This window comes from Macrotis lagotis, chromosome 1, assembly GCF_037893015.1.
Source record: "Macrotis lagotis isolate mMagLag1 chromosome 1, bilby.v1.9.chrom.fasta, whole genome shotgun sequence".
NCBI classification, from domain to species: domain Eukaryota; kingdom Metazoa; phylum Chordata; class Mammalia; order Peramelemorphia; family Peramelidae; genus Macrotis; species Macrotis lagotis.
The window spans coordinates 44,851,497-44,867,318 of record NC_133658.1 but is presented as its reverse complement, the minus strand read 5'-3'; the positions used below and the strand labels follow the sequence as shown (position 1 = coordinate 44,867,318).

General features: G+C 41.9%; 1 protein-coding gene and 1 long non-coding RNA gene across 3 annotated transcripts in view; one reads left to right on the top strand and one right to left on the bottom strand.

Annotated features, from left to right (window-relative positions):
* LOC141497099 (uncharacterized) overlaps positions 1–15,822 on the bottom strand; it is an 85,013-nt gene that overhangs the window by 23,739 nt on the left and 45,452 nt on the right. The window contains exons 2-3 of one of the 2 annotated variants that reach the window (XR_012471230.1): positions 14,890–14,937; positions 11,373–11,505 (exon numbers count right to left, since the gene is read on the bottom strand). This is a non-coding gene — a long non-coding RNA (uncharacterized LOC141497099). Of the gene's footprint in view, positions 1–11,372; positions 11,506–14,889; positions 14,938–15,822 lie in introns of those variants that run through there. The other variant, XR_012471231.1, reaches the window with a different exon arrangement.
* On the top strand, positions 3,448–5,983 carry CHST6 (carbohydrate sulfotransferase 6). The gene has a single exon (XM_074222878.1). It carries the CDS (start codon positions 3,448–3,450, stop codon positions 4,699–4,701), a length of 1,254 nt encoding a protein of 417 aa, XP_074078979.1. The 3' UTR covers positions 4,702–5,983.

Sequence of the window (15,822 nt, the reverse complement as noted above, 5' to 3'; positions counted from 1 at the left end):
AGACAAAGAAGGTTCTTGGGGCCATCTGAATGCCCAGAACTGAATACTGCTGCAATGTGTTGCTTGCAAGGGGACTCCCCAGTGCCCCATATGTTCTCTCTTTAGTTCAAAGCTGTGATAAACATGGTCAGCACTTTTTAACAGGTTGCTATGTTTTATAAAGAGAATCAACCACAAATGATACTTCTTTAGGTTCCCCACTAAGATAGGGAAGATATCAAGAATTGTGGTCCTGGAAAATTTATCAGTTCCTGTCAAGTTTACCTTGGGAGCTGTGTTATACAGAGCAGGGAGGATGGTGGATACTTAAAGAGACATTTTTGAGGTTCCTGTATGCCAATTTTCCCTAGAAATGGAATTTCAGAGCCACAAACTTTGTAAGGTCAGGTTGAGAAAGGCAATAAGGGGATAGAAATAAGCAAGGACAGTAAAGATTCCCATTAATAGGAAAATCGAGACCCAGCAAAGGGAAGGGACTTGTTTTTTACCTCAAGCCACTGAGGGAGGTGCCGTATCTGGAAAGAAAAACCCTAGGAAGAAGTATCCTAACTTCTGAATCTGGGCCTGCATTACATCTGGGAATACTGGATCGAGTCCTGGCTTGCTTTTGTGTATATCATGAGCATGTCTAGGGGTGGGAGATGGGGGGAGTGTTGCTGTTTAGGCTGAGCTATTTCCCCTCTTTCCTTTTCTGTCCATTTCACCCCAGGATTCCTGATGGTTGGAGATTCATTTCTCAGGTCCTAAATGAAAATATTAGGAGGAAGGAAAATATAGAAGGAAGATTCCAGTTGCGTCCAGTTGCCCTAGATAATGTCTGTAAAGAATTCAAGGCAGGAAAGAAAGCAGCACTCCCAACCAAACCTCAAAGACAATCCTCTCTGAGGCTTTCTTTTCATTCTCTTTTCAATAGGTCTGTAACTCAGAGTATCCCTCCTCTATCTTTACTGTGCCCCTACTTCCTGGATAACCCTTAGAGAGCTCTGATCCCCCTCAGCTTCCTGGCATAGGCATAGCCACCTCTTTCCATTAGATTACTAGAAACAAAGGTTGGGTAGTTTTCAGTGACACTTGAAGCCATTGTTGGCAACACTTTATCATATCTCACCTCTAACAAATTTTTCTCTTGTTTCATCCCTCCCTTTTTGACTTCCTACCACCTTTTTTCTTCCCCCTCTCCTGCCCCTTTTCTCCTCTTCTCTTTTTCTCTTCTCCCTGTTCTATTCCTTAGTCTTATGGCATAGCAGACAATGATTTGCCCCTCCTATGACCTTCAGAGGCTGCTGCTTCCTCGGCTTCAATTCTTTCTAAACGTTGGAATTCTTGAACTGGAAGACCTATTGGTCCACTGACATCAAGATGTGAGGAAACTGAGTCTTGAATTTTCAGCTGGCATTGCATATTCCAGTTAGGGCTGTAAGAAGCAGAACTACAGAAACTGATAAGACCAGTAAGAGCAGAGGTTTTCCGAGGAACAAGAGTCTTTATTATAATAATGATGATGTTTGTCCTCAAAGATGATCATGGCATCAGGGAGGTGATGCCATGAAAAGCAAATTAATTGGTTTTGAATGGGGAGGGGGGCTATGAGAAGTCACTAACCTCACTTTCTCCTCCATCTGGATCCAGTGGCCAGTTAGGAATCAGTACAACTAGAGATGGCTCTGGATGAGAGGCCATAGGATGAAGTGATTTGCCCAAGGTCACACAGCCAGTAAGTGTCAAGATTCTGAGGCTGAATTCAAACTCCTATCCTACTGGTTCAAGGCCAGTGCTTGATAATCCATCGTGCCAGTGAGCTGCCCCATAATAATGGCTAGCATTTATATGATACTTTCAGCTTTTCAGAGTGCCTTACATATGGGATATTTTCCTTTGACAACAATTCGGAGATGTAGGTTCTATCATCACAATTTTACAGATGAGGAGCCTGAGGCAGGCAGCAGTTCAATGACTTGAGAGGATGACTGCTAGTATCTAAGGCTGAATTTAAGCTCAGGCCTTCTTGATCTGGCATCTAGTTGGGTCGAGCCCACTTGCTACTTTACCACCTGTCTCCAGTCTTAGTAAGTAGGCAGCTAAATGAAAAATCCACAGATCTGCAATCCAGATTTTGCTTCTCACGTATAAAACAGGAAGAACAGTATGTCACTACTACCCTGTCTCCTATGTGAGGACAAAGGTAGTGGTTTGGTTTTTTTTAGAAAATGCTGTAAAATTGTATAAATCTGTCTTAATAGGAATCCTTGTGGAGTTTAATTTAAAGGATTATTTTCCCCTTAATATTTCTCACCCTCTAGCCTACCAAGTGTAGTATCTTTGGTTTCCTAGGATTACAGATTTATAATTGTAAGGGAGTTTAGGAATGGATTTGGTCCAATTGTCTCATTTTACAGATGAGAAAACCCATGTAGAGAGGTCAGTTATTTGCCTGAAGTTACACTGGTCTCTTGTTTTCAAAGCCGGTGGAATTTTCAATACCTAAAACAACAGGTCATTCAATAGTCAATAAACATTTTTTAGGGGGGCAAGGCAATGGGGCTAAGTGCCCCGAGGTCACATAACTAGCTAATTATTAAGTGTCTGAGGACAAATTTGAACTCAGGTCCTCCTGACTCCAGGGCTGGGGCTCTATTCGCTGTGCCACCTAGCTGCCCCTGACAATAAACATTTATCCAACACTATGTACTATACACCAGATTGTGTAGACACTAGAAGAAACAGCTCTTGATCTAATGGCAACAGAATAAGCAAATGCATATGTACAAACAAGCTATGTGTAGAATAAATAGGAAATAAAAGAGAAAAACAATGGAGAGGAGTTGAGAAATGCTTCTGGTAAAATATGGTGCTCTAGTTGACTTTTTAAAATATTTTATTGCTTTTTTCCAACTACAAGCAACAATAATAGATTTTGAGTTTTACATTGTTCTCCCTTCCTTCCCTCTCCCCCCGAGAGCAATCTCATTTAGGATGTAAATCTATAACCATGTTGTGAAAGGGGAACCAAATCCAAATGAACAAAACCTAATACGTAAGACAACTTTTTACAAATTTGGTCTGCTAGAACTCCACAGAGTCTTCTTTGGATATGGATGGTACGGGGAGACTTTCAGAGCTGTGTTTGATGGGGCACTAGGCGGCCCTGGCGTCAGGGGCACCTGAGACACTTCCTAATGACCCAGCTGTGTGGCCTCGGACACTTAACCCCACTGCCTCGCAAAACATCTAAAGAAACCACAACTGTCTTTGATTCCTGCGCTGCCGAAAGGCGCCCGTCCACCGGAGTGGGTCATCCCCGGTTGCGCTCACATCGCATGACGGCCTCGTCCCCGTGACTCCTTTTATTATCTTTTTATGTCTGTTTCCAGCTTTTTGCCAGGCGCAGCTCGGGGAGCCCGGCCGCCCGGCTGACGCCGCCCTCCTCTCCGCGCCGGTGCGGCCGCCATGGGCTGGCCGCGGGTGTCGGGCCCGGGCCTGGCCCTGCTGCTGCTGGCCCAGGCCGGCCTCGTGCTGTACCTGCGCCGGGCGCCGCCGGCCCCCCCGGCCTCCCCGCGGCGGCCCGGGCCCACGCACGTGCTGCTGCTGTCCTCCTGGCGCTCGGGCTCCTCCTTCGTGGGCCAGCTCTTCAGCCAGCACCCGGACGTCTTCTACCTGATGGAGCCGGCCTGGCACGTGTGGGTGGCCCTGCCCGCGGGCAGCGCGGCGCAGCTGCAGATGGCGGCGCGGGACCTGCTGCGCTCCGTCTTCCTGTGCGACATGTCGGTGTTCAGCGCCTACCTGCCGCGCTACCCCAGCCTGGCGGGCCTCTTCCAGCGCGCCGCCAGCCGCGCCCTGTGCTCGCCGCCCGCCTGCCCGGCCTTCCCGCGCGGCGCCCTCAGCAGCGAGGCGGCCTGCCGGCGGCGCTGCGGCGCGCGGCCCCTGGGCGCGGCCACGGCGGCGCGGGCCTGCCGCGCGCACAGCCACGTGGTGCTCAAGGAGGTGCGCTTCCTCGGGCTGCGGGCGCTCTACCCGCTGCTCGCCGACCCGGCGCTGGACCTGCGCATCGTGCACCTGGTGCGCGACCCGCGCGCCGTGCTGCGCTCCCGCGAGCGCGCGGCCAAGGCGCTGGCGCGCGACAACGGCATCGTGCTGGGCACCAACGGCAGCTGGGTGGAGGCCGACCCCGGGCTGCGCGTGGTGCGGGAGGTGTGCCGGGGCCAGGCGCGCATCGCCGAGGCGGCCCTGCGCCGGCCGCCCGCCTTCCTGCGGGGCCGCTACCGCCTGGTGCGCTTCGAGGACGTGGCGCGCGCCCCGCGGGCCGAGATCCGGGCGCTCTACGCCTTCGCGGGGCTGCGCGCCACGCCGCGGCTGGAGGCCTGGGTCCACAACCTCACCCACGGCGCCGGGCCCGGCCGGCCCAGGGACGCCTTCCAGACCACGTCGCGCGACGCGCTCAACGTGTCCCAGGCCTGGCGCCACGCGCTCCCCTTCGCCAAGATCCGGCGCGTGCAGGAGCTGTGCGCGGGCGCCCTGCGGCTGCTGGGCTACCGGCCCGTGGCCTCGGAGGAGGAGCAGAGGGACCTGGCCCTGGACCTGGTGCTGCCGCGGGGCCCGGGCGCCTTCCCGTGGACCCCGGGGCCGCAGGCGGGCCCCGAGGAGGAGGAGGAGGGGGAGGACGAGGAGGCGGCCCGGGGCCAGCCCGCGCTCCCCGCCCCGTAACCCGCCGGCCGCCTTTCCCCCGGCCCTGCCTCAGTTTCCCCGGCCCCTTCCTTCTGGAGGAACGCCCATCGGCCCTCATCCCCGGGACGCTTGCTTCCGTTTCGCCCGAAGAAAAGAAAATGGAACACACCTTTAAAACCGTTTCAATAAAAACACATTTTCAGGTCCAAATAAATGATAATAGTAGCTGGCAGTGCCGTGGTGCTTCAGGGTGGTGCTCTCATTCGTTTGCACACCCTGCCGGGCAGATGCTGTTAGTCATCCCCATTTTACAGAGGAGGAAACGGAGACTGAGAAAGCGCAAGTGGTGCTTTCACAGCCATAGAGCTAGGAGGGGTTAGACGCAGGATTTGAACTTAGACCCCGTTCTACGCACGGCACCACCCAGTTATCTTTTTTGTTTTTTTTGAATTTTAGGTTTTTGCAAGTGGCTTGCCCAAGGCCACACAGCTAAGGTGATAATATGAAGTGTCTTAGGCCAGATTTGAACTCAGGTACTCCTGACTCCAGGGCCGGTGCTCTATCCACAAGCAAGTTGTCTTTAAAAAAGTAATAATTCCTCTCTATCCCCTTACCATCTCTGTACAGTTGCACATGTTTAAATGCATTTATTTTATGTAGTGTTGTATTGCTAGGTCTAACTTCTTCCCATTGTATTTCATGCCTTCTCATATTTGTATTCTCTTTGTAAGTTTTAATGGCGCTACAATTATCCTATCTGTGCGGTGGGGGGAGTGGACAGATTGCTTGCCTTGATTTAGGAAGTTGTGAGACTAGTTAGGTGACCCAGTGAGTAGAGTTCAAAGCCTGAAGAATTCTTTGCAAGTTTAAATCTGATCTAGACAATGACCCTGGGCAAGTCACTCATACTGTTTGCCTTAGTTCCTCATCTATAAAATGAGTGGGAGAAGGAAATGGCCAACCCCCTCCCATATCTTTTGCCAGAAAAAATCCAAATAGGCTCAGAAAGAATCAGACATGACTGAAAAAACAACTCAACAACAAAGCTGTAATCACTTAAGCTCGCTGAGTCTTAGGCAACACTTTCAATATTAAATTGTAGCTGAGATGTGATCTTGGTAGATGTAGAGAATTCCCATATCCTGAACTCTCAAACTGATGAATTCACAGGTCATTAACATAGGATATTTCTTTATATTAATAAACCACAACTGATTTATCTTTTTCTCACTCATTAAACATTTTGCTTTGTCAATTTTTCATTATATACAATCTAACTATGAATACTTTTACAAATACAATACTTTAAAATTTTTATTATTGAGGCAAATTCCTAGTAATGAGAGTATTAAATTGAAAGTTTTATAACTCAAGATTGTTCACTTAAAAGATTATGCTATTTTTTCAATACCACCAATAATGTTTGATTATATCTATTTTTCCATGTTCCTACCACACGGAATTGTGTTATTTGTATCAATTTTTTTCCAGATGTAAAGAAGTACCTTGCTTTATTTCACACTTTTTAAATTAACAAGTAGTTTTTTTCCCCAAGTAATTATTTATAGCTTGTATAACTTCTGTAAATTTAATATTCTTATATTTTTACTGGTGGAAATGAGACTAGCTCTTATATATTTCTGTGTTCTGGATGTCAGTTGTTTAATCTGATAAAAAAGAAAGACATTTCCCCCTAAATAATTGCTTTTATTTTATCTTGATCATATTTTTCATTGTATAGAAGTACTTCATTTTTATGTGTCTATAATAAAATGCTTCTGTCTTATTCCTGGTAATTTTTAACATTTGTTTGATAGACAAGAATTTATATGTCTACTAAAATAAACAAATAGATTATACCATTTTTTTCTAACCTTTCTAGTGGTTAAAAATAATTTATTGATCTTCCTGAAATTTATTTTGTGATTTATGGTATGAGGATCTAAATTTAGTGTATGTATGTGACTTTATTTTTCCAGTAGCATAATTGAATGATTCTTTTCCCCAGTGTTTAATATATAGAGTCCACTGGTTTTTCTCCACTCATATAATTTATTTTGGGATATTTTTTAGGAGGTGATCAATGAATTCTTTCAAGGATTAATCTTTACCCTCTCATTCTAGGATATTAGGGCAGTTTTCCTTGATAATTTACTGAAATTATCTGGCTTTCAGGTAAATTATTTCTCTTGGATCTGTTTTCCAGGTCAGTCATTCTTCCTTTGAGGTACTTTATGTTTTCTTCTATTTTTCTAATCTTTTTTTAGGTTTGTTTTTTTTTTTTCGCAAGGCAAACGGGGTTAAGTGGCTTGCCAAAGACCACACAGCTAGGTAATTATTACATGTCTGAGACCGGATTTGAACCCAGGTACTCCTGACTCCAGGGCCAGTGCTTTATCCACTGCGCCACCTAGCCACCCCTATTTTTCTAATCTTTTGATTACATATTTGATAGCTCCTTGGTGTGTTATAGAGTCATTTGTTTCCACCTGTCCAATTTTAATTTTTAAGGATTTATTTTCTTCAGTTAACTTTTGTATCTCCTTTTGACCAAATCTGCTTTTAAAAGTATAGCTTTCTTTAATCAATTTTTGTACTTTCTTTTCCAATTTTTTATAATTCTTCTGCATAACTCTCATTTCTTTACCAAATTTTTCTTCTACCTCTCTTGTTTTTTAAAATCCTTTTTGAGCTCCTCCAAGAGAACTTTTGGAACTTGAGACCAATTCAAAATCTCTTTGAGACTTCAATGTAGGCATTTTGTCAGTGATTTCCTCTTCTGAGATGATTTGATCTTTCCTGTTGCCATAATAGCTTCCTGTCATTGGAACTCTTTTTTTTTTTGATCATTTTAAAAGTTGAGCTCTGCTTCTGGGGTACAGGGGCACAGTCCCAAGCTTCTTGTGCTGGGGGCTAGAGATGTGGTCACTAGTTTCCCACTTTGGGGCTTCAGGTTTTGCACCAGTATTCTGGGGTTTGCAGAATGCCTTCCATGTGGGGCTAGTACCCTCACACCTGACCTATTATACTGCTAGCCTGCTGAGCCAGGTCCCAGGGGCTTAGGTTGCTGAGCTATACTGTGGTTAAGCACCTCTTGATGACTTCCCCATTCCCCACCTGCGCTAGGATGTGCTACCTTTTCACCTAAATGAGACAGACCTTTCCTGATCTTCCTCCAAGATATCTTGAGCTGAAGAATTGTGTCATTCTGTCTTTTTATGGGTTCTGTCACTCCAGAGTCTGATAAGGTTTCATTTAAAGTTGTTTTTAAAGGAATCTAGGAAAAGCTCAGGGAGGGTCCTAGATTCTCTCCACCATTTGAATCCACTCTGGAAGCCCATCAAAGACTTGGCAGAACCAGTTCAATCATATAATTTAGAAGCGTATGCTAGCATTATGTTCACTTTATTGGTCTCAGTATCCCATTTATATTATTAATAACTACATTCTCACACCCAAATCATTCTGTAACCTCCTATGCATCTCTCTCTCTCTCTCTCTCTCTCTCTCTCTCTCTCTCTCTCTAGCTCTCCCCCCATCCTTTTCTCCTCTCTCTCCCTTCCTTATATGTATAAGAGATTCTTAACATTTTTAATATTATGGATCTTTTTTGGCAATCTGGTGAAGTCTATGGACCCCTTCTCAGAATAATGGTTTAAACTCATAAAATATAGAGGATCATAGAGAAAACCAATTATGATGGAAGTTGATTGTCAAGTCGACAGAATTTATTAAGTACCTTTTATGTCCTTGCACAATGCTGACTATGATATGTGAAAAAAAAACCAAAAATAGTCCTTGCTCTCAAGGAGCTCATAGTTTATTGGGTGAAACAACATACAAACAAATGTACAAATCTCTCTCTGTCTTTGTGTGTGTGTGTGTGTGTGTGTTGTTCACTACATATATATGTGTATATACACATATATAGAATAATAGAAAACAATAAACTGGAGATACTTCATAGAGGAAAGGCACTAGGATTCAGAGAGATTGGGCAATTTAAAACAACAAACTCACGAACTTCAACTTTTGGTTTAGAAAATACTAATTTGCAAAATGCTATGGAAGAGTATGAAGGAATGTCACGAGTAGGATCACGTCACAAAAATGAACAATTAAACAGTGGAGAAAGAAGTGAAGCTGCAGAAAAGTATGAGTGAAAAACCAGTTAAGCCAGAAGGAAAAAGAACAAAAACTTTAGAAAAAGGAACCAGTTGACCTTACCCTGAGATCAGCAGAACTGAAGCTAGACATGTAATATATTATATGAAGAAGCAAAACTGACACTTAAGCAGATACAATTAGTAAGAACTCCTGGACTAGACCCAGTATACAAAAGAAACTATGCTGTAGGTGACATATACTCAAAAGTACCAAGAGATCAGCTTTCAATGTCTTTCAGAAGGTGAAATAGCCCAGAATTGTTGCACCTGGAAATTAAAAGATCACCCATTCTATTTAGTCCAACTTATATCTGAATGAGAATTTCTTTTTCTTAAATAAGTGGTCATTCTCCACTGGAAGATGTTTAGTGATAACAAATCCATCACTTTTTAAAAATTATTTATTTTTCAATTATATGCAAAAAATAGTTTTCATCATTCATTTTTGTAAAATTTTCTCCCTCCTACCCTCTCCTCACTCTACCCTAAGACAGCAAATAATCTGATATAGATTATTCATATAAAATCATTTTACGCATATTTACATATTAGTCATGCTGTGAAAGAAGAACCAGAAAAGGGAAGAACCACAAGAAAGAAAAAACAAAAAAACAAAAAAGTGAAAATAGCTTGCTTTTATCTGTAATCAGACTCCATAGTTCTTTCTCTTGATATGGAAAACATTTTAAAGTTGTCTTTCATCACTGTTTTGCTGAGAAGAGTTAAGTCTATCATAGTGGATCATCACACAATGTCATTACTGTGTACAATGTTCCCCTGGTTCAATTCACTTCAAACATTGTCAGTTCATCTAAGTCCAAGTCTTTCTCAAATCTACCTGTTCATCATTTCTTATAGAATAGTAATATTCCATTAAATTTGTGTATCACAATTTCTTTAGTCATTCCCCAAATGATGGACATCCCCTCAATAAAATCTACCACTTTTTGAGTCTTTCTATTTGTATAGCTTTAATGGTTAGGTAAATTTTCTCTATGCAACTCCACCCACTGTCCCTAGTTTTCCTAAAAGAGCAAGGTAGAATAAGTTTAATTCATTTTCAATATGCCAGACTTTCAAATATTTGAAGACAGTTAAATCTTCAAAAAAACCAAACCAAACCAAATCTCTTTTCCACTTTAACCATCTCTAATTTTTTCAACCAATTCTTGTATGGGAGGATATCAAGGTCAAACGTAATCTTGGTCCCTCCTTTTCGTTTTTTGTTTTTTGTAAAGAATGGAGTTAAGTGACTTGCCTAAGGTCATAAACTAGGCAATTATTAAGTGTCTGAGGCTGGATTTGAACTCAGTTCCTCCTGACTCCAGTGCAGGTGTTCTATCCACTGTGCCACTTAGGGACCCCTCTAGCCCTCCTTTTTTTAGGCTTATTCTAATCTGAATGAAAAGCACATCCTAAACTATGACATCTAGAGATAGGATCTGACAATAGTATAGTACAGTGTAATACAGTGGGATTTTGACCTACCATGTAGTATGGAATTACACGTTTTATCCCTAAAGACTAAGAAGATAATGTCACTCCAATGTCATATCACTTTTTCTTCTCCATAAAATCTTCAATAGACATTAAGGACATTCCGGATAAAAAATCTGCCTCTGTAGACTTTCTTGGATGATTCTCTATGACAGGTTACATCTTCACAGTCACATGATTGAATGAAAGGTGTAGAGAAGACAAGGTCTAGTTATGTTTATTGTTGGCTACAGGAAGGATATTTTATTTGGCAGAGTAAAAAGCTGCCTAAGAGGCTCTTCTACAAGCAGGTGTTTCCTATACATATATGAAGATCATATGATATTCCTTGATAGATTCAGCCACATGATAACTTTTTCAAGTGGGCCACTGACAGTCAGTGACAAGTGAGATATAAAATATGGAGAAGGATGTTTGTGAACAATGTTTGCCAATGTCACAGAAAATATTTTGAACAGCATACAAATAGAAGAGAGATATCCTTTAAGTGGTGAGGTCTATCAAATGCTTCTGGTGGCAGATTATTTTTGATTTCAAATTCCAGAATGCCTTAAGGTCTTTCTTCTCATTGAATTCCATGGCAATTTGAGGGATCACACTAACAATCTATCTAGGAAAAAGTAACTGGATGAAAAATGTCCAATAGTCTATGACATAGGAGTTGGATAGGAAATTTATTTTATTAATACATGTAAATACTTAGTATATATAGTAACCATATGTATATGCATTTATATACACCTAATACATTGAAGGCATATTGCAGTTCACATTTATATAGCATTTTTCAATTTAATAAAGTATTTCTTAAGTACTATAGATGGATGATAGACTGACTCCAAAATTCATAGGAGGAAAAAAAGCATGTAGGGTTGCATTGGAAAACTTTGAAATGATGTCAAATTTCTCTTGTACACTCATCTTTTATTATTTTAACTACACAGAATGTACATTCCTTGTAATCCATGCTGCTGGGGAGGCTGAGACTAAACCTTCAGAAGCTAAATTCTTCATCAATCTAGTGAGGCAGTAGGAAGCAAGCACCAGGATGCCTTTGGAGAGGTCAATCAACCTAGGTCAGAAATGGAGCAGGTCCATTCCATCAGTGCAACAGTCAGGGACAATTTGGGGCTGTCTGCGATGGAGAATACCATCTGGATCCAGAGAAAGAATTGTTGAGCTTGAACAAAGACCAAATACTATTACCTTCAAGTTGTGGGGGGGACCCCGGTATCTTATTATGTAATTTTGCTATCTCTTATATTTTATTTTTGTTCCTTAAGGATATGATTTCTCTCTCATCACATTCAACTGAGATCAATGTATAGAAACGATGTAAAGATTAACAGAATACTTTCTGTGGGGGGGGGGTGGGGGGAGGGAAGAAAGAATGGGGGGAAAATTGTAAAACTCTAAATAAAATCTTTCTAAAAAAAGAAAAAAATGGAGCAGGTTAAATGTTTGAGGATGTATGAGAGGAGTAGAACATGAAAAGGTGCCATAATCCTCTCTGGGCCACACCTTGAACCAGAGGTGAGCTTTGATCCTATAGCTTTCCCAGGGCCATGGCTTCTTTTCCTGGGCCCAGACCATAGCTAGTGTAGACATCATGCTCTCCAATGTGTCTCTAGAAGATAAGATAGGACTCAGTGTCTGTTCTCTCACTCACTGCTCTCCTCCAATCCCTCTTCCTCCCTGTCTGGGACTCAGCAAGCCTATTGAGCATGGAGGTTCAGTCAGCAGGACCATGTGGTTCGTCATCTATATTGAGCCTCTCTCCAGAGAATGGAGGAAAAAGGTCCCTTCCCCCATTTCTTCCCTGCTTAGGGAATGGGGTATCAGGAGTGGGAGTAAGGTAGATGAATAACTCTGGCCCTCTTGGAGTTTCAACTCTATATATCCTTTGGTTCTTTTCACGATGATTTATGGAAAGTAGCTCATGAAGGCAGGACAAAAGAAGGGCCAAATGGAAGTTTCTACCTGCTTTTATCTCCTATATATGGGTGGGTGAAGGGAGAGGGTCATGGGAAGATACTCAAACTTGAGGGTGATGGTACCTATTTCTCTCCTCTTTGGGGAACTTAACTTAGGCTAGTCTGGGGTGGCTGGTGGAGGATCAAGGAGGAGATCCCTTGGGCTTTTGCTCTAGGTTAGGAAGAAGGGCAAAGTATCCGTTTTATCTCTGCTAGGCTTCGAACTTTCTAGGAAGGCAATCTCTGAGTTCTCTTTCTCCCTAGAACAATACCTAATCACTCTAAGGTCCTCTCCAGCTCTGAAGTGATGGTACTATGATCCTGTGAGCTATATCAGTTATCCACTCCAGTGGGTGCCAAAGTTTTAACAGCAAAATGCATTCGACTCCTCAAGTCATTTCATATACTATATTATTTTGCAATTGTTTACTACTTAAGTCACCATAAATGAATTTTTAATCGCTAACCTTTGGACTATCACTCCCCAAGGAGTTTCCAAGTCCTTAATTGGAAACCACTAGTTTAGGTTTTTAGACTATATGACTTGTACATTTAAATAAATTGCTTGTAAGATGTAATAAATGTCCTGAGGACTTGGGACATGTCCAAACATTCATATTATCACATATTACATAATAAAAGAGCATAATTCTGTGAACACAAACTAAAACTTTTCTTTAGGCAGAGTAGAGATCTTTTATCATAATGTTCTTCACGCCCTCTACTGTCAAAGAAAAGGCATTATTCCTGTTGACTCAAAATATAAAGTTAAATACCCTGGTCTACAAATCTTTTCTAATCATCAATGGAATAAGGTCACTTTTCTGGGAGCGGACAGTTTCCTCAATTTTTGATTATGAAATGCTCAAATTCTAACTCATACTAACATGCATCATTATAATAGCAATTTTGCAGAGTTTTTAGGGTTTACAAAGAATTTTATAAATGTTGTCATTTGAGTCTCATAGCAACTCTGGGAGGCTGGGGCTATCAGTTATGCTCATTTTACTGATGAGGAAATTGAGGTTAAGTGACATGCCTCCAGGCTCACAGAATTAGTAAGCTTCTGAGGTCAGTCTTCTGGATTCCAGGCCCAGTCCTCTTTTCACAGTGATATATAGCATTTACAAAATGCGAGGCCATTTTACTTTTTCTGGGCAGCCATAATGGATGAGATCAACCAAAGCCTTGGCAGCAGACCTGCTGAGGCAGCAGAATCTGAGTCTAATGTATTTGGGTGCCTGTGGCTTATATGGAGGAATTGGAAGGCCTGTCAAGGGAGTGATTTATAATATACACAAGTGAAAATGTCATTGCTCAGGAAAACCAATGTTGTCCTCCATTTATTCACTATCACCCCAAATTTAGTTAATACACACTATTCATCATGGTTATTATTGTTTCAGTGATGTCTATGATCAGATCAGACAATATTTTTTACATGCTTAGTTTAGTATCTGGCTTTACAAATGTTGGGGGGTAGCTAGGTGCAGCAGATAAGAGCTCTGGGCCTGGAATCTAGAAAGACCTGATTTTAAATTTGGCCTCAGACATTTACTTGCTGTGTGATCCTGGGCTTGTCATTTAACCCTGTTTGTCTCAGTTTCCTCATCTATAAAATGAGTTGAAGAAAGAAATGGCAAACCATTGCCAAGAAAACCCCAGATGGGGTCATGAAGAATCAGACATGATGGAAATGACTGAATCAACATGTTTTTTTTGTCACTTTCCCCCAACAAACTTCAAAGATACTTTAATGAGTCTGTGATCTTTCTCCCATGATGCACATCTCAGTCCATCCATGGCTCTCATCTTATGTAATTCTTGTGCTCCTCCTCTCATAAGATTTCCCAAAGGGAACCACTCAATATACTGGGATGTTCCTTCAATTCTTTTTTTTGTTTATTTTTGCAAGGCAGTAAGGTTAAGTGACTTGCCTAAGGTCACACAGCTAGGTATTGTCTGAGGTTGCATTTGAACTCAGGTCCTCTTGACTTCAGGGCTAGTGCTCTATCTACTGTGCCACCTAGCTGCCCCCCTTCCTTTAATTCTTTTGATGTGTGTGCTGTCCAACAGTCATTCCTTTTTCATATCAAGTGATAGCATGCTTCTCTTTTCCTGTCAAATATCTTTTTGATGGCATTCTTTTATACAATTTACCTTGCTCAGTTCTTGGTTGTCAATGTATTGGTACCTGCACCTACAACATAACCTTCCATTGCTCATTGGGTGATTCTCAAGTTTGATTATCTATAGACAGTAATATTCCATATAGCATCACCTACTGGAAAAATGGTGTTAAAAAGATAAGCCTTTTATTTTAGGGTTTTTTTTTTCCAAGGCAAATGGGGTTAAGTGGCTTGCCCAAGGCCACACAGCTAAGTAATTATTAAATGTCTGAGGCCAAATTTGAACTCAGGTCCTCCTGACGCCAGAGCTGGTGCTCTATCCACTGTACCACCTAGCCACCCCAAGATAAGCCTTTTTAAAGGAGAAGAGTTTTTTTTTGGGGGGGAGAAAACAATACAATACAATCTAAAGACATTGTGAATAATAATACTAATATTCTATGCTTGTCAAAGCATATTTACCTACGTGTCATTTGATCCTGCAGTCTTGTGAGATGTTGTTGTCCCCATCTGACAAATCAAGAAAGTAAGTTCAGTAGTTTACTCACTTGGGGTTCCAGAACAAGTTAGTAATAAAACTAAGAATGCAATGTTTGGAAACATAAGAAACAGTAGCAAGACTCTTCCCTCCAGACAGCACAACCTAGTCGGAGAGATAGTGCTGACATACACCTAAGTATCAGCTCATCATCCCAGTGTCAGCAGCTTGCTTGACCTTTTGACGTCCAGTCACTTGTGAACCTGACTATAAACTTCTGGTCATGGTTCTTTACTTTCTCATGTTCAGACTAGCAATCATTCCTGTCAGCATTTATTCCTTGTCACATCTGCCCACTATGGTGGAAAAAGCACTAAGTCATTTCATTTCTCTGGACCTAAAAACATTTATTCTGAGAGGTCAGTCTATAGTTCATACCAGACTGCAGGGGTATAGGTGACAAAAAAAGGTCAAGAAGCCCTGCTCTAAGAACCAGAACATTATACACACTACCAGCAACACTAGGTGATGATCGACTATGATGGAATTGTTCATCTCAGCAGTCCAATAATCAAAGACTATTCTAAAAGACTAGTGAAGGAAAATACCATCTGTATCCAGAGAAGGAACTCTGGAGTTTAAATGTAGACCAAAACTTACTGTCTTCATCTTTTTTATTAATATTTTATTTGTTTTCCAATTGTGTACAACAGGAGTTTTTTTTAAGATTTTGAATTTTACAGTTCTCCCCCACCCTCCCTTTCCTCCCCTCATCCCCTCACAGAAGGCAGTCTGATAATCTTTACATTGTTTCCATGCTATATATTGATTAAAATTGAATGTATTGAGAGAGAAAGCATATCCTTGAGGAGAAAATAAAATATTTGAGATAGCAAAATTGTGTAGTACATAAGACT

Bases quoted from the DNA above. Each gene is read 5' to 3' on its own strand.
- CHST6 (XM_074222878.1), top strand. From the start codon at position 3,448: ATGGGCTGGCCGCGGGTGTCGGGCCCGGGCCTGGCCCTGCTGCTGCTG.